This window comes from Acinonyx jubatus, chromosome A3, assembly GCF_027475565.1.
Source record: "Acinonyx jubatus isolate Ajub_Pintada_27869175 chromosome A3, VMU_Ajub_asm_v1.0, whole genome shotgun sequence".
In the NCBI taxonomy this organism is placed as follows: domain Eukaryota; kingdom Metazoa; phylum Chordata; class Mammalia; order Carnivora; family Felidae; genus Acinonyx; species Acinonyx jubatus.
Window position 1 is genome coordinate 115415819 of NC_069388.1, and position 24204 is coordinate 115440022.

The 24204-nt window shown below is 54.6% G+C and overlaps 1 protein-coding gene across 1 annotated transcript; it reads right to left on the reverse strand.

Moving 5' to 3' along the window:
- Nucleotides 1-1838: 1838 nt before the first annotated feature.
- FOSL2 (FOS like 2, AP-1 transcription factor subunit) lies at nt 1839-21841 on the reverse strand. The gene is made up of 4 exons (XM_027033454.2): nt 20952-21841; nt 10840-11091; nt 5296-5403; nt 1839-2866 (listed from the first exon to the last, which is right to left on the reverse strand). The coding sequence occupies exons 1-4, from the start codon at nt 21048-21050 to the stop codon at nt 2348-2350; spliced, it is 978 nt and encodes a 325-aa protein (XP_026889255.1). The 5' UTR covers nt 21051-21841; the 3' UTR covers nt 1839-2347.
- Between the last annotated feature and the right edge of the window lie 2363 nt (nt 21842-24204).

A 24204-nucleotide genomic window follows, 5' to 3' on the forward strand; every position in this document is an offset into this window, starting at 1 on the left:
AATGTCCAGCCTGGCCCCAAGTCACAGATTACGGCCTGCCTCGGGATCAGTGCTGTGCAAAGTGGGGCACAAAGGGACTTTCAGAAATAAAACACCAAAAAGCAGCTTCATTTAGGAAATATATATAATATACGTATATTATATATATATATATATATATAATATATGTATATATATATATATATATATATATATATATATATATGCAAAAAGAAGCAAATAGCTCCCAATTGGCCACAAATACCACTTGAGATGATTAAGCCCTTCAGAGCAGAGCGCACCCCAGTTTTCTTTGCCCACCTCCTGCGTTTCCTGGCTGACCGCTATTTCTTTGGTTAATCCAAAGCCAGAAACTCAATTGCCCAATCTAATGCCCCGCCCAGAACCTCTGGGAAATCGGGAGGGCAGCATCATAGCCAAGGAATGTGGGAAATAACGTTTTTAAGGTTTTTGGGGGGAAAAAATCATTTTTCTTTTAAACTCCATTCTCTGCATGGCTTATCCTTCCCCACATCACTTCGAGTCAGAGCGGGCTGCATGTTTTAAGCATTTGGCGGCTCCATTCTGCGTGTTCCATTTTAGTGCACAGAGGAGGGTCAGGGGCATTAAGTAAGGACCCGCCCTCGAGGCCTGGGTGTGTGAAAGGAACAAGTGAGCTAATGTGTCACAGCTCTCTCTCTCTCTCTTTCTCTCCCGAGACTAACTTTGAAATTTAACCCCCATTGGGTTTGATTTAAATAATATCTATATAATTTTAAATTATCATACAATGATCTCTAGAGCTGAATCACAACAGTGGGGTCTCCCCCAAAGCACTAGCCCAGCAGAGGCCAATTCTAGAAGATCAGCCAGAGCTTTGCCTTAGGGAGAAAAAGGCTCAGAGGGATGGGAGGCAGGGCCCTCGCTCAGCTGTGCTCTTGCAAGAGGCCAGGAGGACCCCTGCCCCCACGCCCCGCCCCCTGCAGTGGGAAGCAATACATCTCATCTCTGATTTCAGCAGCCCCCAGGAAGGGCATGAAAGCCCCAAGCCTTAGCAACAGCTCTGGGCCAGAGGTTCACAGCTGGCTGGCTGGACCTGAGGAGCACACTGGGAGGACACGGTGTGGAAGGGAGAAAGCACTCCATCAGGTAGCAGATGATGACCACAGAGGGCAGAAAAGGCCTGACATCTCACTGAGAGCCGAATCCCACTCTGCCTCCCCTCCTTCCTCCCCTACCTTTCCCTTCACAGCAAAGGTGCCTTCAAGGCTTGGGGAGGTGCCCCCCCCTCCCTGCCCCGGGCAGCAATCTGGGGAGGGCCCAGGCCCACGCTCATTAAATTTCTGTGGGTGGCGTCACCCTGAGAGCCAGACCGGGGATGGCAGAGCCAATAGAGACTTGGGAGTGCTGTGCGGTTCCCAGGGAGGGACACCTCCCTGGTCTAGTAGAAGGGTCCAGGGGCAGGATGGCGAGGCAGTAATTACAGGAGACGTCCTGCTCAAGACACCAGGTCAAGGGAAGCTGGCTGGGACACACCTGTGTGGCTTGTTGGCACTATTCCTGGCCTGGTAATTAGGCATTTGGCAAACCCAACCTGTGCCCCGGCTGTCTCACTCACACCCTGTCTTCTGGCCAAGCCGCTCCTCCAAAAGTTGTCTTCAAGGATGGGCAGGAAGGGTCCTCCAGGCCTCCCAGTGATGGCAGCATCTCCTTGAGAGCTCAGGGAGCCCTGCTGGTGGTTCTGGAGATGGTGGTGGACCGGGGAGTGTCAAGGGAGGGAAGGTTCTGTATTGCACATTGACTGTCCCCTTCTGGACAAGTCGGCCCCAGCAGAAGAGTCAGTCACCTGCTGCCCCATCTCCAGAAATGAAGAGCTTTAATATTCAGACCACCCCGATGAAATGTCATGGCAACTTTGATAAAAACCAAGAGGAAGTAAAATCGACACTGGGGAGAGGAAGGGGCGAATAGAGGGAAGGTGAAACCAAAAGGCACTGAGCATGCTTGGTGGGGCGGGGAAGGACACCATCACTCCAGAGACAGATCGTAACAAAGGGACAGGAACGGTCCACACCAGCTTCAGGCTCTTCAGAAGCCAGAGAGATGCCTGAGTCCACTGAACCAAGTTCTCCAAGGCTTTTCAAGACACAGGATTCACTTTGCAAGATGAACGAGGGAGGAGGTCCGTGAGTTCTAAGAGATCACCAAAAGTCCTCAACACCTCACCACCAAATCCCACCTGGGTGTCCCCAGAGCCGGGAAGCTCTCTTCTCGGGTAGGGTCCCCCTCTTGCCCTCACGGCCCTGGAGTGCTTGAAGGTGCTGGTCCCTGGGAAGGAGGCAGTGACGAGGACCCCCTGGGAGCTGGGTTACAGAGCCAGCAGAGTGGGGGAGTTCAAGGAGTCTGATGACTGGTCCCCACTGCTACTGCTTCTGCGGTGTGCCTTGGAGCAGGACTCGGAGGGTGATGCAGGCGACTCCTGCTCCAGGACGCTGGGGTAGGTGAAGACGAGGTTCGAGGTGCCCGGAGTGATGGCAGGCGTGGAGGTCACCACGATGGGGGTGTGCAGGGGCTCCTCCCCGTAGAAGCCCCCAGCAATGCTGATGGGCTTGATGACAGAGCGCTGGCCCTTGTCCAGCCCGGCCGATGAGGATGAGGGGCTGTCCTCTTCCAGGGGCTCCTGCTTCACCACGACGGCACCCACTCCGCCGCCTCCACCGCGCAGGGGCTGGAGCCCAGAGGCTGGGGGGGATCGGCGCTCCTCGGGGCTGATCTTGCACACGGGCCCGTGGGCCACTAACATGAACTCCAGCTTTTCCTTCTCCTTCTGCAGCTCAGCGATCTCCTTCTGCAGGCCTGACTTCTCCTCCTCCAGCTCCTCTGTCTCCTGCAGGGGGAAGAGAGGTGTGTGAGGGATAGGAGCCTGCCGGGGAGACCTGCTTGGGGTGGGGGTGGGGTTGGCTTCCAATCCAGGTGAGAAAAGGAAAACCAGAGCTGTCCCCAGAGGACCAACTGTGAAAGCAGCCCGCTCACACCCCTGGCCACGGACCCCACTGGCTCTGAGTCACCTGGTGGCTCAAGATTCCTTTTATGTCCAAAGCTCCTGAGAAAGGAGGAAAGTAGGCTCGGAGGAAGGCTGAAATGACACCACGACCGAGGGCTTACTTTGTGCCAGGCACTGCAGATCAATCCTCCAGGAGATTTCTAAAGCAGGCATCATCAATCACCTCACTTTGCAGATGAGGAAACTGAGATTCAGAGAGGTCTTATCATTTGCCCAGTGTCACAGAGCAAGCAGGTTACAGGGTAGCCCAGACTTGACCCTGATGTATCTACTCCAGAGTCCATATGCTACCAGGCTCTACTGCCCCCCTGCCAGGACTGCAGTTTCCCAGGAGGGGGGAGCAGTGAGGTCTGGAGGGGAAGGGAGAGCAGCATGCAGTTCCCTGCACCGCAACTCCCCCCCCCCCCCCAGTCCTTCTCATACCCCTTCACCCCTGTCCAGCCTGCCTGTGGATGCATAAACACTAAACTCTACGCTGCACACACAAGCTTTGGACAGTGCCAGCCTGGCAGGAAGTTCTCCATTAGTCCCCGCTAAATCGTCACCGCCCCACTTCCATTTTTTACTCTAATTTCTGAAGCACGTGCTTCGGGACTCACAGAACCCTGGGAGAATATTCCGTTCAGTCCCTGTGCTTTAACAGATGAGGAACCTGACAGCCTGAGCAGGCGAGGAGGGTGGCAGGGTCCCGTGGCGAGGAGCTCGGCCTCCTCCCTTTGGTACAAAGCCAGAGAAGCAGCAAAGCACATGGAAGGAGCAGGTATGAAAGGTGAAAAGGTGTGTGTCACGGCCTCCTCCCCACTTTTCCCCTAACACAGATTCCCGTTCAAGAATGAGATGATGTGGGCCAGAGCTTCGCTGAGCAGAGTACAGCATATTCCACAGTGAAAAAAAGTTTCCATCTGTCTCAAGGGTCTGACGAACGTCATGAGCTTATGAGAGGTTTCCTGTGGAGGATGTGGCTCAGGGGCCTGGGTGGCTGGGGTGGGTGGGGCGGCGGGGGAGTAGGGTGTGAGGCTTCTGGGGGAGGGAGGGAGGGGAGGAAAGCAGGCAGCCCGGAGGAGGAGGGGCTATTCTGGGGCTAGTGGCAGGGAGCACCCAGGGTAGACTCAAGAGGACCTGGCCCCTTAGAAGGTTAGTGGTAGGGAGGACTCTCCTGGGGGAGTCTACCCAGGGAGTACTGATCACTAAGGGATCTCTTCACCTAGTGACGGAGAGCTCCCGGTCTCCCTCCCGATGCTCACACACACCTCCACGGGACATCACTACAGGCTACATGGAATTCACACAGTACACATTCAATCCCCAAGAGCTCTCACTCTTGGACAAAGGGGACCTGAAGCAGGTGGATGGTACCTGGGAGCATTCGAGAACGTCATGGGATGTGTAAGGTAATTTGTGATTTCCAGAGACCGTCCCTGGCTGGTCATTGTTAAAGACTGCCAACAGTCTCCCTCTAACATTCTGCTCAGGAGAGTTAGTCCTGACTTTGGGCTTCCTCCACATGCCATTCAGCCCATCTTGCAGGGCTAGGCTCTGGAGGGAGTTACGTGACGTTGGTCAGGTCAGGCTTTTGAGAGGGAAGGGCAGGGCCACAGCCCCCAGGTGTGGGCAATTAGGCAGCAGGGGAGAGTGGACTCACAGGGCAGAATGAGGTACCAAGGTGACAGCTTCAGGCTCATAGCAGAGATTAGGAATCCTCCTGCCCATGAAGGATACGAGAAAACCCCAAGACAGTACGACTCAGCTGGCACATGACCATCTCCATGAGACCCAGAGAGCTTCGAGACCCCCTCAGACTGCAGTCTCCCCCTGTCCACACCAGCTAGCTTGGATCATTCCTGCTGGTGGTAGGCATGGGGGCAGCTGGAAGGCTGGGAAGTAGCCCCAGAGGGGGCAGGTCTGGGCCTGCGCGGGCTCTCAGGGCCTAGCAATACCAACACTCTGTGCCATCCCTCACCCAGGGGCCCCAGCAGGTCTGAGAGCAGGAGATGCACAGGTGTTGGGTCCCTGCAGGCTGTTGAACTCCCTCTCTGGGCCCAGGCTGGTGCCAAAGGCCAGCACTCTCCCCCAATCTCTACTTTAATCAGGGCAATGATAAACCTATGTGCTCAAAGGAAGGAATGTTTCTGTCTGCACTGACTCATCTATACAGGCCACTGGTGGGCAAGGAGAGGGTGGGAGGCCAGGAGGCCTGGGGCCCTAGCACGTGCCCACCCAGAAGGGCCCCCGGCCTCTGTGGAGCTCCTTACCGCCTGCAGCTTCTCCGTCAGCTCCCGGCGTCGGTTTCTGCACTTGGCTGCAGCCAGCTTGTTCCTCTCCCTTCGGATTCGACGTTTCTCCTCCTCTTCCGGGGACAGCTAGAGGCCAAGGTCAAGGATCATGATTAGGTTTGGGTAAATGGTTCCCTAGCTTTGTTTCCTAACTACATTTTAAGAAACTCTTCTGGGATAGGTATGGGGGGAAGGGAGAGAGGCGGGAGGAGTGTGGTTGGGCTCAGCAATTCTAGAATATGCGCTCCCTGCTGTGGCCACCCGGGAGGACACTTAGAGCTGAGCCCACCCTGGAAAGTGACAGTCCTAGGTTTGAGGGGGAGAACAGGACAGCAACGTGTCAAGGACTCAACAGCCCAGACAAGATGGTAGCATTTATCATGTCAGCCCTGATCCAGTGCTAAGGCCAGAGAGGAGAAGCTGGGGTTGCTCCTCCCAGAGTCCCTTCATACCAGCCAGGCCTGGCCCCACCCACTTACACAGCTTCTCCCAAACCCTGGCCAATTACTCCTCCCCACCACTCTGCCTACTCTGCAAGCCTCATTATCCCCATTTGGTTAAGTAGCTCGGCCCAGAGTAAGAACCACTGGTGGGGGGGGGGGGGGGGGAAGGGGGCTGGGGGGGGATGTTCTTTTGCCAGAAGGTGGGCCATGGATACCACCTGGCTTCCAATTCCTCTACCAGCCCCAGCGTGCCAGTGGCTCACAATTCAACCTGGAGGGCTCACTAGTGTGCCTGGCACAATGCTAGGCTGGACAGGACAGGCAAAAAGGAGAAGGGACCCCCCAGGCACATTAAATCCTGCTGCCCACCACCCGCATTCATTCAACAAATGAGAACCTTCCAAGTGCCGGGCGTGGTTTGAGAGGTTGGAGATTTATCAGAAAACGAAATGAACAAAAATCCCTCCGCAGAGCGTTTCATCTAGCTTCTTGCAAGGAGGCTGGTTGGGGGCCTGTGACTCATGCCCCCTGGGCAAGAACTCTGCTCCACTACATAGGGCTGAGACTCTGTTTACATACAGCCCTTCCTGTGACCCCAGTGCCCCTCAGTGCAGGCAGAGGTGACAGGAGGAGATGGCTGTGGGCCAAGGCCGAAAGTAATTCCGAAAGAAAGACCATTCTGCGCAGTTCTCAGACACTGATAGCACACCTACTACGTGCCAAGCTCAGTACTGAAGGCTTAGAAGATTCTTAGAGGAGTAAGATCTGGGTCCTACCCTAAGGGACAACATGGGAAAAAAGCCAAAGCCACTTTTGGAGGGGTGAGAGAAACTGTCCCCACTGAGAGAGGGAGGGAGTCACGGACCTGACTGGGCCCAGGTCAGAGTCCCCAGGGCTCCCCACAACCCTGCAGGTCTGTTGCTGTGATATCCTGAACAGCAAAGCAGGGCACAGCATCGGAGAGGACAATCCCATCTCTGTCTACACTGAGGTAACCCTATGGGCCCAACCAAGGTGCCAGAGCCCCACATCAAATTCTCCAAACGTTGGCATGAAAACGTGCCAGTCAACTCCTTGGACACGAAGTCCCTCTGAGGCATCAGGCCACCTGAGCACAGAGAGGCTCGTCACACCTTCTCAACTTTCAAATCCACTCCCCACCCTCTAGCAGTCAAGGTGTGTGGCTCAGGGGGGAGGCAGGAAGCCTGGCACGCTAGGGAGACCTACCAGCCTCCTGGCACCTCAGATCTCCCAGGGCTTCGGCTGAGCCCCGCCTCGTCCTGCATCTGCCCCGGGGACCTCCTTCACACCCGGGATATCCTCTTCATGTTCCTTCACCTCCTCCACGACCTCACCTCATGCGTTTAAGAACCAGACCCAGCTCCACTCCCGCATCAGCCCCACCCTCATTGTGCCTCTGCCCCCTGCAGTGGTCTCCAGGTGGGGTACAGAGAGCACAGGGTCTGCCTCTGGGAGTCCCCAGGCCCCTTCCAAAGACCTGGTCTCAGGGTCCCATACCTCGTCCCGCCTCCACCTCCGTCCTCACGCCCTGTCTTCAGCCCCGGCCTCTGAAATCCTCTGCCTCCCCTAGAGAGCCAAAGGCTCCATATTCTCTCTTCTGAGAGGTCTAAGGCAGACTGGAAGCAAAACACGGATATGGGGGCGCTCGGGTGGCTCAGTCGGTTAAGCATCCGACTCTTGGTTTCAGCTCAGGTCATGATCTCCCAGTTGGTGAGTTGGAGCCCCGCGTTGGGCTCTGTGCTGTTGGTGCAGAGCCTACTTGGGATTTTCCCTCTCACCCTCTCTCTGGCCCTCCCCTGCTCACACTATCTCTCTAAATAAATAAACTTAAAAAAAAAAAAAAAAAACCACAAAACCCTGATGTGACATTTCTGTGTTGCCATGGACAAATCACCAAACCTTCTAAGCCTCAGATTTCCCATTTAGAAAATGAATTATTGGGACCTGCCCTGCCTTCCAAAAAGTTTCTGTGGTGATCAGATGAAGACTCTGTGTGAGGGGCGCCTGGGTGGCTCAGTCAGTTAAGGGTCGGACTTCGACTCAGGTCACACGGTTCATGGGTTTGAGCCCTGTGTTGGGCTCTGTGCTGACAGCTCAGAGCCTGGAGCCTGTCTTTGGATTCTGTGTCTCCCTCTCTCTCTGTCCCTTCCCTACTCGTGCTCTGTCTCTCTCTCTCTCTCTCTCTCTCTCTCTCTCAAAAATAAATAAAAACAAAAAAGAATTAAAAACAAAGAAAAAGATTCAGTGTGAGGGCCCTCTCTAACCTAGAAAGTGCTAGAAAGAAGATGGAATTCCGAGGTTCCTCTCTGAAGCTTTTTCTGAGCCCTGGAAGAATCCAGATGAACCGGAGATCCACAGTGCACAAACCTGGCACCTTGGCCCTGTGTGGGGACTGGCTGCCCAGCTGAGGTCATGAGGCCACTTGGCTGCGGCTCTGAATACTTGCTGCTTCTAAACTTGTCTCAACCTGAGCCCAGTAGAGTTACCGAGGGCCTGCTGGCCCCGCCGCAGCCCTGCATTCAGGATTCATCACGCAAAGGGCTACCGGGCTCCTCCTGAGGCCCAGATAAGGCCTTCATCCCTCACTGACGAGGGGCAGAAAAGATGAAGAGCTTGTTGTGGTACATTTCAGCCTCCCTCCCCCTTTGGCTGCTTCCGGACCGCTTTTGGCCTCCTGATTAGCCCAGAAGTCTCTCCGCTATCTGTAAGGTATGGGGCAACGTGGGGGAGCTGTCAGCATAGGAAGTGTTCAGGGGTGGTGACTTCAACGCGGTTAAAGCTTGAGTGTGTCAGCACCACCAAGTTCCCACCCACAAGCCACACACCCTCTGCTCCCGGCCTCCTCGGGTCACCACCACTGGCCTAAGAGGCAGCCTCTGGGCAGGCTTGGAGCAGGGCAATGAGGCACCATGTTGGCTCTGGGTCACAGGCTCCTCCCCCTGGGGGAAGTCAGGAAGGAGGAAATCAGCTTCGGAGAAAAGACCCTAGGGCTAGGAACCCAAAGAGCCACGGTTCTAGGATGCTACTCCCCAGGCTTCCTCCAAGCTGCCAGATGATTGTCTGAATTCCTAACTGATGTGGGACAAAATGCTCCTGACTCTCTCCCTCCCTCGCCGAAAAGGAAGGAAATCCTCCAGACAGATTGTCCTAAAGGCATGCCTAGGGTAGTGCGGTGGGAAAACCACAGGGCTGAAGGTCAAAGGAGGTAGATTCCAGTCCTGGCTCTGCCACTAACTCACTTTAGTGAGAGGAGACAGGGCCCTTCTCCTTTCTGGACTTCTGTTTCCTCATCTGTAAAATGGGGACAGAGGGGAAACTGGAAAAGCTGGTCTCCAAAGTCCCTTCCAGATAGAAGCTTCTAAATTTAGTGTGGGTGAGGCCCAGAAAAGAAGGAAGAGTGCTCAGCACATCTTGCTTTGTGTCCTGCTAGTTCAGGAATCCCTCGCAAGACCAGCTCTTACTTCGGGGTCACTTACATAAGGGGGGATCCAACTCATCGGTGACTAGAAAGCTTGACACCTTGGGCTCCTGAAGGAAGCGTATTTCATAAAGGACATTATGATCACTGCTACTGCAATATCTACAATTGCGGAAAGCAACAGTGAGGGGGATATTGGCCATCTGCCCCCACAGCAACAGAGAGCTGCATCTATTACAGTGTCTATTACTCTCCATGTCGCCCTGCGCGGACTCCTACCATTAGCAGAACAAACCAGCATGTAGTGGACGCAAGGCCCCGCTTTGTCCTCAGAGGAACAGAGAGCCCATGAATGCTTCCAGTGTCTCGGAGTGGCGACCCTTGTCGCCACTAAGTACCCTGGGGACTGCTGGAACTGGATCCATGATTATCCACAGGGCACCATGTTTGAAGGTCCTTGTATTGGAACACTGTGGACCTGGGGTCTCAGAGTGGAGGTGGACAGTGGTGGAAATGGATAGGATTGATCCTCCAGGCTAATATCTCATTTGAAAAAGGGATTTCACCGCTAAAGTATCTTCCCTTCCCTGGATCCATGGTGGCATGGTATTGGTAAGAGAGCACTGCACAGGGAATCCAGGGAATGGGTTCCTGTCCAGACTTCCCTATTCTCTTGCCAAATGGCCCCAGGCATGTTTGTCTGAGGCTTCGGTTGTGTCATCTGTGAAGGGGGACCGATGGGGCTCTTGGAAGGCTCACTCCCTCTTTTTATGCATGATTCTGACCTCTCTTTGGGGAATCGGGGGGCCCATCACTACCCTGGTTCACTATTGATACGGACGACATGCCTTTTCGGTATGGGTAGATGGTGTCTAGAGAGCACGGGCCCAACACTTTCTGGTGTCCCTCCCTGCCAGGCTGACTCCTTCTCAAAGCTGAACCCTTTGAGAATAAAAAAAGCTGATGCCTGACTTCCTCCTCTCACACGCAGTCAGCTAAAGCAGCTGAGCAAACTCCAAAGACCCCAGCGTCCCTGCGCTTTTGGGACGGGGATTCTAGGCACCCGAAATGGGCTCCTGCTGCGAGCCGGAGGCCCCGGACACCGAGTGGGCCTGGAGGGCAACCCTGCAGGTCGGCTGAGTGTTTCACCTGCCACAGACCCTAGGGGACGATCAAGGGCTAATCCAAAAAAAGCTCCCAGCCAGAGTTTCGTTGGCTGCTTGTGCTTTGGCTTCGCTGCCAAGGATCAGGGAAGGACACCACTGTAGGCAGGTCCTAACAGTCCTTCCCATTTGCTGATACCTTACCACATGCAATGTGTTTTCACAATTGTGATCTCATTTGCATGGCAACAAGTCCTGGCTGGCAGGTACCATGATCCCCATTTTGCAACTGAAGAAACGGAGACTCGGAGATTCTAAGGGACATGAGCAAGATGACAGAGCCGGGCCTGACTCCCCGGCCCCCAGCTCTGCTTCCAATGGTGAGGGTCGTGTGCCCCCGGTCCCCAGCTCCGTCTTCTCCCCAGTGCTCGCTCCCAGACCGCTCCCCCAGCTCCCCACCATTCCACAGAAAAACACTGTGCGTTTTGAGGCCCAGAAAGCCACTGACGAGGCTCCTTTACACTGATCTGAGCCGTACCTGCTCATCTCTCCTCCTGCGGCCCACGGTGGTGCCAATGGTCTTGATCACGCCAGGTCTCGGGAGCGCCATGTGCCCAGGGACGGAGGCCAGGCCCGGCAGGGGGCTGTAGGGGTGCGAGCGGGGGTACGGGTTGGACATGGAGGTGATCACTGTGGGCTGTACCATCCACTGCAGGTCCTGGCTGGTGGTGATGGCGTTGATGGTGGGGATGAAGGCGCTGCCTGAGCCAGGCATATCTACCCGGAACTTCTGAAATGAGGAAAAAACAGTATTGAGCCAACAGGTGCATAATGGAACAGGACAAGCAGAGCCAGGAGGCGAAGCAGAGTCAGTGCTTGGGGGGGCCAAGGTCGGAACACTGGGTGGGCTTCCCTGGACACCCAACAACCCAAGAATCAGTGGGATCTTAACTACTCCTGAGGCCCCACGTCAGATCCGCTCCCCGGAGGTCCTGGCAACTCGCTCCCCAGGTGGCTCGTAAGGATGTGGTCATACCCCAAATGACTTCGAGGACAGATGCGGCCCCTAGCTACTCAACACTCAGCAGGCTAGCTCTGCCTGCACCTGCAGGAGCACAGGCCTCCTACCCAGCCTCATGAGCCTCTGGGTCACCTCCAATTAGTCCCCAGGGTACTGGGGCTCGGGACCCTCTGAGGACATTGGCGCACCCACAGGTTGGGTGGGTTGGGGGGGCAACAAAGATCACCAGGAAACTTATTGTGCCTGCTTTTGTTACTTTCTGAATAGGTTCAGGATGGGGCTGTGACCCCATCAGGGTGAGACCAGGTCCAGGAAAAGGTGTCCTCCAACTAATGAGCCTGCAAGGGTTAGCATCTGTGGCCAGACCTTCCTTCTCCTCGCCCTTAACCGCCATCTTGCTTGGGGCAGACACACTGCGTCTCTACGTACCTACCTACATATCTATCTGTGTTCATGTTTGTGTCTGTGGGAAACTCTCGTGCTGCTAGCTCAGCGTTTTCTCCCTGTCTCTTAATTCATGCCCAGACCAAGTTGCAGAACTCTCTGGAACGTGCTGCAGGAAGCATCCTATTTAGAATATAAGATGATGACAGAGTACAAACACTAAAATGGGTCAAGCTCCTCTTTCTTCAGAGCGACTATTAGAAAGTGAGGGGAGAAAGGAAGGGCCTCCCTGCCCCCGCAGCCCACGGCTTCCAGCTCCTCAGGGGAAATCTCCCCTAATGAAGCCGTCATCCTCGGGTGACCCCCATCTCCACACAAAGGAGTTCTGCAGCTCCTTCCTTCCCTAATCTGGTGGGTGACGAGATGAAAGCAATAAGAGCACCTGCTGAGCACTTACTAAACGACAGGCACCATGGTAGTGTTTGACCTAAATTATCTCCTTCATTCTCCCTCTGAGGTAAGAACGACCATTATCTCCACTTTAGAGGCAGAAATTTAGGCTTAGAGAGATTGAGTAACTTATCCAAGGCCACATGGCTCGTATGCAGGGGGGTCAGGATTCAAAGAGGCTCTCAAACACGGTGCTACGCAAGCTTCCGTAGTGTTGCTTTTTTCTTCCTTGAAATCCAGACCTAAGTGCCGTAGCCACCCCTGCTGCCCTCAGGGTGTCAGCTCATCCCTGTCGACCGCCCCTCTCACCCAGGAGGCCCCACAGGTCCGATCCCAGATGAAATCGTGCTATCGCTGGCACAGGTGCTATAGCTTCCCTTCCTATCTTGGCCTGGTCAGACCAACCAGGAGTACAAGTATTAGCAGCAATGGCAGCTGCCACCACCGTTGCCTTTGTCCCCGGTGATGACACCTGGGTTCCTGTTATGCAAGTAAGTGGAGCTTAGAGCACCTCACTGTAACTGGGGGAGCTGGGGACCCCTCCTTGCTCACTCCCCTGCCAGCTGCCTGACCCCAGTCTGGGTGGTGGCACGTCTCTGCCTCCCTTCCCAGACTGCCCTGGGGCCCCGGGGCAAGGGCGTTTTGTGAAGAAAGCATGACCCAGCACGATGGATTCTGGGATTGGGCGAGGAGAGCCCCAGTGGGATGAATCGTGAGACTCGGTGAAGTTACCAGTGGATTCTGGGATACTATGAGAAGAGCTGTCCAGTACAATGGATTCTGAGTCACCTTGGAAGGCAAAGACGATTCGGCTTTTTATCAGGAGCTGCCTGAGCTGGGTGTGCGTGTGTGTGTGTGTGTGTGTGTGTGTGTGTGTGTGTGAAGGAAGGAAGGATGCAGTGAACAAGGAAGACTCCAAGTAGGAAATGATCTTCAAGGAGAAGAAAACGGACAACTCAGCTGGGCCTCTGAGGAGGCAGAGGATGGAGAACGCGTGCGCGTGGCTGAGCGTGCGCAGAAGCACGCAAGGCCCAGACAGCTACGCTTCTCTTGGGCTGCTGGAGGGGAGCTGGCGGGGGGGGGGGGGGGGGGAGGAAGGTGGTGGCAGGAAACCCTCCACCTGGAGCCAGGAGGCCCGGGCGGACACCTTCGCGAAATCACTGAGGACTTAGTTCTCCTGTGAAGAAGAAACTCAACACCAAACTCGCAAATCACTGTCACGATTAAACAAGTAGCTCCTTAGAATCGCTGGCTATAAAAGGCACTCCGGTGGTTCTCAACCGAGGCTGCGCGTTAGAACATTCTGAGGAGCTTTCTAAAAACACCAAGGCCGGAGCCAGCCTCGCCACTAGGGTTCTAAAATAACACGTCCGGGGTGGGGTTCTGATAAGGTGTTTTTTTTAAATGCCTGGGGAGATTCTAGCGTGCAGCCAGGGTGGAGGACCGCCGCTCTGAACCAATGCAAGGGCATCGTCATCACGAGCAGCACCGCCGCCGCGGTCACGCATCACCACGGTGCCCGTGCACTCTGCTTGGGGCGGCTCCGGGAAAGACGGTCAGCTTCCCACTCCTGGGAGGCACCCGGCATTTTTATTCCATGTCTCTCTTCAGGTCAGGTTCTGGGTCTGAAGGGCACCTGAGGCATCCAGCATGATGGTTCGATGGGACCCTCCACCTCTGTGAGGGAACTGTTAGCTTCTCTTTCCGGATGGCATCCAAGAAATCCACTCCTCATTCCAACAGACAAACAAAAAGCTCCTCTCTCAGCCCATGGGAAGCAAGCAAAAACCCTAAAGCACAGCTCGGAGACTAAGACTCCTTGGGAGTAAGTGGACGACTCTCAGCCCCTCTGGGGGCTCTCGGTCCCCTCGCTCTGGTTCCACAGAATGTGCTCCCCGGCCAACAGCCAGATTGCTTGCAGCAATGGCTTGGTCTAGACAAAACAAGACAGCCATAAAAACAAGGCACTAGGTAATGACTGCCTCGAAACGCATGTACAACTTGTTTCAGAGGGAGGTAAAGCCATCTGGATAACACACTGGCCCTAGGAAAACAATGTCCCATCCCCACAGGGGACTGGGGCTGTGATAAAGAAGGCTTTTGTCTCCTAGAGGAGCCTCTCTGAGACACTCACACAAGTTTAAATGGGTTCTGGCCGATGTGACTTGTCTCAGCTCCAAAGGTATTACTCAGAAAGCTACACCGGAGTAGGAGAGATGAGGTGAGGCTAGGGGGTCCGTGGTCCCAGAAGTCAGCCTGACAGTCTTCTCTGCCAGCAGACCCGACCATCAGTCAAACATCATGTTGGGGATAAGTCATGGTGCTCTCTGGAAGGGTTAATACTGAGCAGAAACCAACACGGGGTTTCCCAGCTGTGAGCACTGGAACACCACGCACCACGAGCCTTGCTGCAGCACCAAGCATGTGCTGGGAGGGGTGGGGGATACAGCAGGGAACCCAGGACTTGAGTCCCCGGGGGCGGGGGGGGGGGGGGGGCTCTCCAGCCCCCTTGGGAGCTCCTCCTCCAGGGATGGGATCAAAGATGCTGGACGGCTGTGTGGCATTCCGGCCTGGCAAAGCCTCCAGATGCTTTATTTGACTGTGTCATCCTGTTGACTTCTGGGTGGGCAAGAATGCCTATAAAAGGACAAACTGGCCCCCACCGACCTCCTAGAGCAGAGTCTGACGAACGTTTGCTGTAAAAGGCCAGATAGTAAATATTTTAGGCTTTGTGGGTCATGCGGTCTCTGTCGCAACTACTCAACTCTGCCATTATAGCGTGGAAGCAGTCACAGACGATATGTAAACAAATAGGTGCGCCCATGTTCCATTAAACCTTATTTACAAAGACACGTGGGTCATAGTTTGGCGCCCCCTGTTCTAGAGGCCCATTCCCTCTCCAAATGCTCGGCGGGGGGGGGGGGGGGGGGGCGGCAAGAATAAAGAGAGGGAACAAAAAAAGCCAAACACAATTAGAACTCTTCCTTTAACCCAGGGAGTCTCACTCAGACCCTGAAGCTGAAGTTCGAGCCCTTATAAGATTTGTTGTGTGTCTCTGGCGTCATAAAGACCCTTCTTTATCCCGAAGCACCTATATTTAAGGATGCCACGGGGCTGTTCAGTCCCGCTCCCACAGCCCGTTTAAGAAAGACAGCTCAGAACACAGCGCCCTACGGCCACCAAGCTTCGTCGGGTCAGAGGGGTCCCTGCAGCCTAGCACTTTCTGATTTGGGAAAATGACCTTCCTGAATTTTACAGCTAGGCCTTGGATTCAGAAATGAGGGTCAAGAGCTGTCTAGGATCTAGGTAGCACAAGGGTCTAGGAAGCAGGGTGCGGATTCCCATTTTCCTGAAGACACGGATGGGGTTGAGCTTATCTCAGAAACTCCTGAGCTGGGCACAAATGGCATTTGAGATGGAAGTCAGGGGCGGTGTTGTTGGCCAGGTATTCCACCATCCCATTGATTCTCAACTGGGCCCCCAACCACTCAAGCCACGAAGCCCATGAATACCTGTGACCTGTCTCAGCAGGCAGACAGGTAGGACTGTGCATACCTGGAAATGGACTGGGTTCTTTCTCTTAAGAACCACCCTCCCTCTTTTTCTTTTCTTTACATCCCCAGCATGGGAAAAGAAAAATTCCAAAATCTCCAGCGACTGGCTCAGGGGAAGAGGACAGAGTAAGGGCAAATGTTACCTCATACACCCCAGAGCACAACTGAGGTCCAGCTGGACCCAAATGCTATTTTTATTAAACGTGTCATTTTCTCCAAAGCCTCCTATATGGAATTCAATCAATCTTCACAGATTCTGCATTTGGTATCACTTTGACCTTTCCTCTCTGAAGAAAGCCACTTGTGTCACGATGGAAATGGTTGCTAATAACTCATGATTTCCCCACATTTTACATGAACACTCTCTCAGGTGATTTGCCTCCCGTCAGCTTCCTCTCTTTCCCAGGCTCACTCAAAGGAACCACACTCTCCCCTTCCTCCTCTGAACTGCCAGGGTGAAGCAAACAAGGGAGAGAAGAAAAACAAGGGACAGGAGAAAGCGACTGAGGCCGAGTTACCTGTCAGCGTCCCCAGTTTCTTTCCTCCCAGGGCCCTTCTGGCCAGAACCCCCAACTCCAAAGCACCGGGTGAGGGTGGGAAGGGTAATGCCCACTATTCCATGTACCCCTTCTGCACTCAGTGGAAGGGCATGGCATCTGATATTCCCTTTAACTCCAGCAGGGTGAGTATGGCCAAGTCACTGCCAGTGAGATGGTGCTGGGCAAGAGAACGCATATCTTCTCTTTTTGGCCCAGTGAGTTGAAGAGGGATAGAGTTACCAAGTGGGGTTTGAAACAGATCTATTTGCCTCAATCAGAGCAGCTGCCGTCATGTTGAAATGCTGTGGCCATCAAAAGATACCACATGCAACATGGATGAGACATGTCCACAAAGTAATGATGCTATTTTTTTTCTTTCTTTCAACAAATAGACCACAAAGTTAGCTTCCTGAGTTCTCAAAAACCAACACCTTATTCCTGTTTAACAGAGGGGAAGAAAACCTAAAGTGATAGATGGCCAAAGTGCCTACTTTGGTGTGCCCTCTCTTGGTGCCTGCTCTCACAGGAAGACTCTTAAGATCAAGATCGAGACAACTCTGGGTCATACTGTGCTTTGGACCCAGCTGGATCACCCAACCTTCTGTGTCAGACTTGATTCCTTATATGTCACATCTTTTGCTAACTTCCAAATATCAAGCTCACCCTCAAAGGACAAAGATTTGTTAGCAGGGAGGGTTTTCAAAAGGATTTGCTGAAGGCAATTCCAAAAGAGGGGCATTGTAAAACGTGAGTCTAAGAGCCATAGCACTCAAAGAAGTATTTAGTCTCCTCAGTGAATAATTATGAAGGGGACCACAAGGATTTGGATGTGTACTTCTGGTGTGTTTGCATCAAGATACAAACGAAAAAAAGAAAATGAGGCCCCTAACTTTATACTCACTTTGAATAATAAGGCAGGCAGAAATAAAGTAATGGCAATGCACTCAGGGGCCTGGACAGAAAAATTCAGCTACCCTCTCAGACAATACATGACTGCTACTTCACCCCGTTCGCTTTGATGAAAAACTGACGCTGACTTCCACCATCAAGAATCAGTAGAACAGACAAATTCCTGGGATAACATTTCGTTTGATCCTAATCTACAACATCTACAGGATCAAAGACAAAGGGGGGGGGGGCACCAAACCCTTCATATATACACCTCCCACCTTCCAGCCAATTCTGAAGACCACCTCCCCCCCCCAAAATTCCCAGTGTCCTGATACAAACACAGCAAGAAAGCAGGCCTTGGGAATTTGAAGACATTGTTCCTGGTTACCCAAAAGATCAGACAAACATCAAGACAGGGAAAGAAAAAAATGCACTCCTTTTTCAACCAGGTTTTATTTAGAACAAAACAAAATTTCTTAAGAAAACTGCATGTCAAAGTCAGGCAGTTTCTAGTTAACCGCTTTTAAATATATGGCATTTATTTGTCCTGAATTAAAAAGAAAAAAATCCTAAGAATTCCGAAAACTCACCAAGTTAACACTGTCTGGGGCTGGAAAAATACATTCCCCAGACAGTTCTTCTAAGAATGTCCCGTAGGGGGCAGTAGAGAGGTGTGATTGGGACTGACTTGGGAATCACAGTCATTTCTGGTAAAAGTTCTTTGATGTGAGGAATGTCCCAGCCTGGTACAGTTGGCAAAAGTTCACTCCGGGGAATTTTGTGTGTGTGCATGTGTGCGTGTATGTGTGTCTGTCTGTCTGTCTCTTGGGAAAGGGCGGTTGCCAAAGAAGAGAGCAAGTCTGGTATTCCTTGATTCCAAAGAGGAACTGTCCCTCTTGGTTTATTTTCACGTTATCTGAGGAACAGACAAATGGCAGCCTTGGAAAAGTCCTAGATCTTGTTTTTGTTTTGTTTTGTTTTTGTTTTGTTTTTTTTTTTTTCATTAAAAGGGGGCCCAGCTGATGAAAACAAGTTATGAAATGACCTATGTTTGTGTAACTGGCTGATTGCGTAATGCTCAGGTCCTGAAACCGTAATAGTCGAGCAGCCAGGCAGGGCATATATCTGGGAGGTGTTTTCCTAGGAAAGTTAGGGGAGAGAGAAAACAACAACAATAAAAAGAAAAGGCCAGGAGGGGGAGGAGTGTGCAACTATTATTGACAAAACAAAATCACCAATGTTTTGAGATTAAAACTATAACTGGAACAGGAAATATTTTTCATGCTTCGAGTTCCTGCCATATACACGAAGAGTGGTTTTAACAAAGAATTATCTGCCCCCCACCCCTCTGAAGTCCCTGGAACTCATGGCCATGTGTTAAAATCAAGCTTTATGAAGCCAGAGATAAGGTTCTGGGTTGAAAAGACAGCAACAAACTTATCAGGAATATTAGACCCCACAAACAGAGCAGGAAAAAATAATATTCACTTGCCCAAAGGAAAACCAGAGAACCCTCTTCTACTGAGTGGTCTCCTGAGATACCACAAAGGAGGAAGACCCCACTAAACGCCAGGAAAGCCTCCCCATGAAGGAAGCTGAGGGAAATGAAGTGATTACAAGTTGTATCTGGTATGTAATAAAGTTACCTTGAGCCTGTAGGGTCATAGCACAGACTTGTGAAGTAACAAAAGCCTCCCAAGTCAGTCCTGAGGACCACAGAACAGCTTTGCTCCAAGTTGGAGAGATGATGGAAAAACCTCCCCCCTCCACAAGACCCCTCTCTCCCCCCCTCCCCCCAGAGGCGGACAGGCTGAAAGACTTGTCCAAAGCCGCATTACCTTGCCAATCCCTCTGGTTTGAAAGGCACTTCACTCAAGCTGCCGGGCCAAACAGGCAGGCGTATATGCGAGAACCCATGCACTAGTTATTACTAATTGCAACATTCTCATGTGTTACAGCATGCTAGGAATTAGCCAACAGCTGCTTTTTGCTTCAGTAATGAGGCCCCATTACACCCTGCCGGACCGAGTTCTCTTCCTTCTTCCTCGCACTGGTTTCCTGTCTGATTTTCTTCCAAAACAGGGAATTGCCTCTGCTCACATCCTGGGCTCAAAGCCCTAGTGACACAGATTATTCAGTCGGGGCACTGATGTCCGGTCTGACTTCCCATTCAGGCCCCAGGGTCTGAGCAAAGCCAGGCGGCGAGATTGTAATATTGCAGCGATGACTGCCACGAAAACAGCAGCAAAAGGAACAGACAAGATATCAAAAGAGCTCTTTGGGATTCCGGGAGGAGGAGAGGGATGTTTTGGCGTTTGTTGAATTAAAGAGTGAGGCAATGGGCATACAGGACTCCGTGGCTTAATGCTACTTGGATTCAATAAAAACCACCGCTGGGAAGGGAAAGCAAACAAAATCACTTTCAGGACAAGACTGAAAACTCATCGCCTTGGTGCTCATTATTAAAGGTGCACTGAATGTGCCCTCAATGCACAGACTAGGTCTTCTTCAGCCGGTGCTTAGGGAGACACCAGGGGAGGTAGAGGAAAGACACAGAAAAGCCATTTGTGGGACTCACCAAGTATTGGGAATCACTTTGGAACAAGGTATCCCTCTTCAGATCCTAAAGAGAGCCATGTTTCCATTTTATTTTCTGGCAGGGTCCACCCCTCCCAGGAGCCAACCCCAGCCCCTCCTGGCTGGCTGGCTTCTGGAGGCCAAGGCCACTGCCTTATGGGACCAACTCTTGGCTGCAGCCAACTTGGCTAGAGACTCCACAGATCCTGAGGGAGATGGGCTTCAGGTAGTAGTGGCCTTGTTTGTTAAGCCAGCTCCCTCTGAAGCCTGGGGGTGGGCTGGAGGGGGGGGAGGGAGTGGCTGCTGCCCAGGGCAGGCACCCCACTGGCACCCCCACCCCAGCAGCACCTTTCTGGTATTTATAGACACAGATCGCAGGCACAATCCTTCCAGCGCAAACCAGTCCGGCTGCTTTAGAAACAAGTTGTTTTTCCGCTTCCAGAACCACCCAAGAGCCTAAGCAAGGCCTCTTCTTCCCCCACCCCCACTTTTCTCTGCAGGCGTCCTTGCCCCAGGTACCCTCCCAGACCCTCAAGGCGCCCCTTCTGGTGGCAGTACAAGCTCCTTCTCCGACCCGAACGGAAGATGGATGGGCACCGGGGCACAAAGGCGCAGGCCCGGAGCCTATCAAGGCTGACCTCCTCCTTCCTGACCTTCGCACCCTATTCCCAGGGCGACAACCCTCGCTCTCACTCTGGATTACTTGAAGGAGCCCAACCATGTTTCCGAATCCCCAGCCTCTTTCAGAAATTAAGACTGATGGGGAGCAGGGGCAGAGAGGGAGAGGGCTTTCCCACAGGAAGAGTCCTTGGATGTCGGGAGGGGTCAGTGAGTGCAAAGATTTTTTTTTGTTTTTTTTTTTTTTTTTTTTTTTTACCCACCACGGAGAAGTGAAGGGGGAGAGGGCAACGATTTCTGGGAGAGGAGTTAACAGGCTCCCGGGAAGGAGGGCTGCAATTCCAGGAGCTCGTCTGGATAAGGTGTAGCGTGAGGGAAAAGGTTGGCCGGCTCTTCAAGCCCACTCCCCGCTCCAGTTTTGTTTGTTGGTTTGTTTTTTAAGTGACGGGGGAGAACGGTGGGCGGACAACACGAAAATCCAGAACCTACAACGGTGACCCCGTAGGAATTTTCTCGCCAAGCCAAAAATGGGAAAAGAAAGCAAAAGAGGCAGTGGCGGAGAGAGGAGGGCGGGGGTCCACCCGCGCCGCCAGGTGCACCCAGGGCCCGCACCTACCTGCTGGCCGCCGCCGCTGGTGTAGGACTCGGCGTGCGCAGGTGAGCCGCTGCTGCCCCGGGACGAGGTGTCAAAGTTCCCGGGATAATCCTGGTACATGATCCGCGGTGGGGGCCCGAGAGGAAACAGGGTGTTTTTCTTCCCCCGCCCTCGCCGCGGCCGCGCACCGGCTGCTGCGCGCTCGCTCCCTGCCGGCCGCGCCTCGGGCTCTAATCTTCACTCCCGGGCTTCTCCCCGACGGTGGCGGGCGCGGACGGGGGGCGGCGACAGCCCGGGGACGGTGCCTCCCGAGCGCCTCGCGCCGCACTTCTTTCCTGCTCTGCGAGCGCCGCGGGACCGGCGGGCCACCCAGTCCCTCCCTCTAAAAGTCCGCGCGTCCCTCTGTCCCTCCCCTGCGCGCGCCCTCCCGCTCCCGCGCGCAGCCGGAGCCCGGCCGGGACGGCTGGCCGGATCAAAAACTGGAAATTAAAAAAGAGCAGGAGCCCGGCGGGTCACGCCTGCCAGGTCCGGGGGCCCCCCGATTTCAGACAGGGCGAAAAAGGCGAAAAGAAAAGACTGCCGGCTGGGAGAAACTTCTATTTCCTCCTTTTAGAAAAGGAGCTGAGAATAAACTTCCTGTGGTCGACTCGCCGCCGGAGTTTCGGAGCGGCTCGGACACTTGCCGGGAGAAAGCAGCCTGCGCCCGGGGGAGGGGGGGGGCCCGCCGGGCTCCAGCTGAGCCGGCGCTGAGACGGACGCGGCCCCGCTGCCCGTGCCGCCGCTCCGGCGCCCGACTGCACCCCTTCCCCGGCGCCCGCTCCCGGACGGGCCGCCTCACCCGGCCGCGCCTCTCTCCCTCTCTCCCGGGCCCGCCGAGCGCCGCTCACTTGCTCGTCGCTTCGCTCGGAGCCCCTGCGCTCTGCCCGAGATGAGTCACTACAATGGCACGAGTTCAACTCCACTCTTTATTCTCCAGCCCCTGTACCATGTGGATTCACTCACGTCAACCCCAGACTCCACCTTGCGGGGAGGAGCGCGCGGGGAGGCGGGGGAAGGAGGTGGAGGAGGAGGAGGAGGAGGAGGAGGAGGAGGAGGAGGAGGAAGAGGCGCGGGAGGAGGCGGGCACAGCGCTCCCCTCGGTGCCCAGGCTCCCGGCGGCGCTGACGCCAGCCGCACTCCCCGCGCGGGGAAGAAAGGCGGTGGCTGGGCAGGAGCGGACCGCGGGCGCTGCTTGGGGGCGCCGAGGCGGCCCTGGCCCTGGCCTTTCTCTACCCCCGCGCACCCCCGAGCCCAGCGCCCTTGGTCTGTTCCATTGGCGCACGTTGCCAAAGATGGTCATTTGCGTTAGAGGACGCGAGTGCGGGTTCCCTCGCTTTCGGGTGACGTGGAGGGAGAGGGATTCCCTCGCCGGCTCCCGAGCGCGCCGCGGCCTCCTCCCTCCACCGCCCGGGGAAGGGGCGCGGGGCGGGGCCCCGGAGAGCGGCCGCTCGGGCCTCGGCGCCGGGTTTTACAAAATAATCACAGCCTGAAGAGCGAGACGGGCGGTTCAGTGCGGCGCCACCGCGAGGCCGGGAGCCGGGCGCGCAGAGCCGCTCTCAGGGAGGGCGCGGCCAAGCGCGGTCGTCGGCGCCCTCCGCGGCGCCGCCCGGTGCAGCGGGAGCCCTGGGCGCGCGGGGTGCCCGCGCCGCCCTGCGGCCAGGCCTTGGCGGGGCGCGGCGCCGCCCGGCGGGGCCGACCTGCCTATTTTTCCCGGCCTGGCTGGCTGCCCACTGCTTTCCCCCACCCCCAATACGCTTCTTGGTTTTTGTTTGTTTTTTTGGGGTTTTGTTTTCGGCCCTACAATTAATCTGTTAGGGGTAGCTCTGAAGACAAAAAATTAACCAGTCAGGACATTCCGGCCGCCCTCCGTGCGGGACAATTAGGATGCATCTAATAGTAATCGGGCGTTAGAAGCAAACTCGACTGTTAAGAATTTTTTAAAAAATAGAGAGGGAGGGAAGACCGGGCGAGGGTGTGCCCCAACTAAGTCTTCAGCTGTTTTGGAGGGAAGTTCGGGGAGCAAGGAGTCTGTACTCCTGGGTCTTCCCGCCTCGCCCGGGGTAAAGAGCACAGACCTCGGAGTACGAACGCCAGGCTGTGCTATTTACGAGCTGTAAGACTTTGGGCGAGTCCCTTAACCATTCTGGGCTTCGGTTTCTTCTATAAAATGAAGGGGTTGGGACGGATGACCTTCTGAGGCCCTTGCCAGCTCTGGTACTTCAATTGTTGTGCAAAGACGATCCGGAGGAGCACTGTACTAGGAGTCAGGGAACCTGGGTTCTGGTCCAGGCTCTGCTTTAGTCTCGGTTTGCCCAACTTTTAAGCGGCACCATCTGTACCCGCACAGGGTCCTTGTGAGGACCCAACGGGAAGCTATGTGAAGGCTGCGTACGCTGTGAAGCGCTGTGCGTTGCAACACGTCACAGATCCGGTCCTCAGTTTCCTTATCTGTAAAGTGGGGGGAGTTGCTAGGAAAGAAAAATAGAGCTGGGAACTCAAAGCTTTCCCGGGGCACTATATAAAGCGCTGGCGTTTCCGGGACGGCTGGCGGCATCTGGCCGCCCCAATGGCCCCAAGATACGGTAATCCCAAACAATACTCGGGGTCATTGTTTACAGCTATAAAACACATTCTGTCCTGAGCTCCATCCCCAAGGACGCGCGCAGCGAGGCGAGGCGGGCCCGACCCCTCGCACCTCCGCCGCCGCCCTCCGGGCAGAGTCCTTAACTCCGCCGGCCCGGGCGAGGTGTGCGGCCGGCGGATGTGCACCCAGGCCGCCGGGGACTGGGGGTTTTTGTTTTGTTGTTGTTTCATCCCTGAGTCCTGTCTGCCTGGGTGTTTACGTGCCTCTCCCAGCAGGACTGAGTAAATGCAGTTCTTTGACGCAAAACCCATCAGCCCTTTCCCCAGCGGCAGTGGCAAAACCAGAAAACTGGGGGCGGGGGCGGTGTCGGGGAGAGCGCAGGAAAAGAAATCGTGACACTTTCTCACTCGCCTCTCCGTCCCCTCCTGCGCCACACGGCCCCCCGGGTGCCTTAGCGAGATCTTGGGGGGCTGCAAGGGGAGACGCGGCTGGGGCACCCAAGACCCTCCCGAGGACAGCCGCGTGTTGAAGCGGCGCGAACAGATGCACTTTTGGTTTTCCTTTGAGCACCAGCGGCTGCCTGGCCCTCCCCCACCCCGCGTTCGAAAATCCGGGTGCTTCTGGGTCTCTCCCACACAGTTCTTCCAGTAA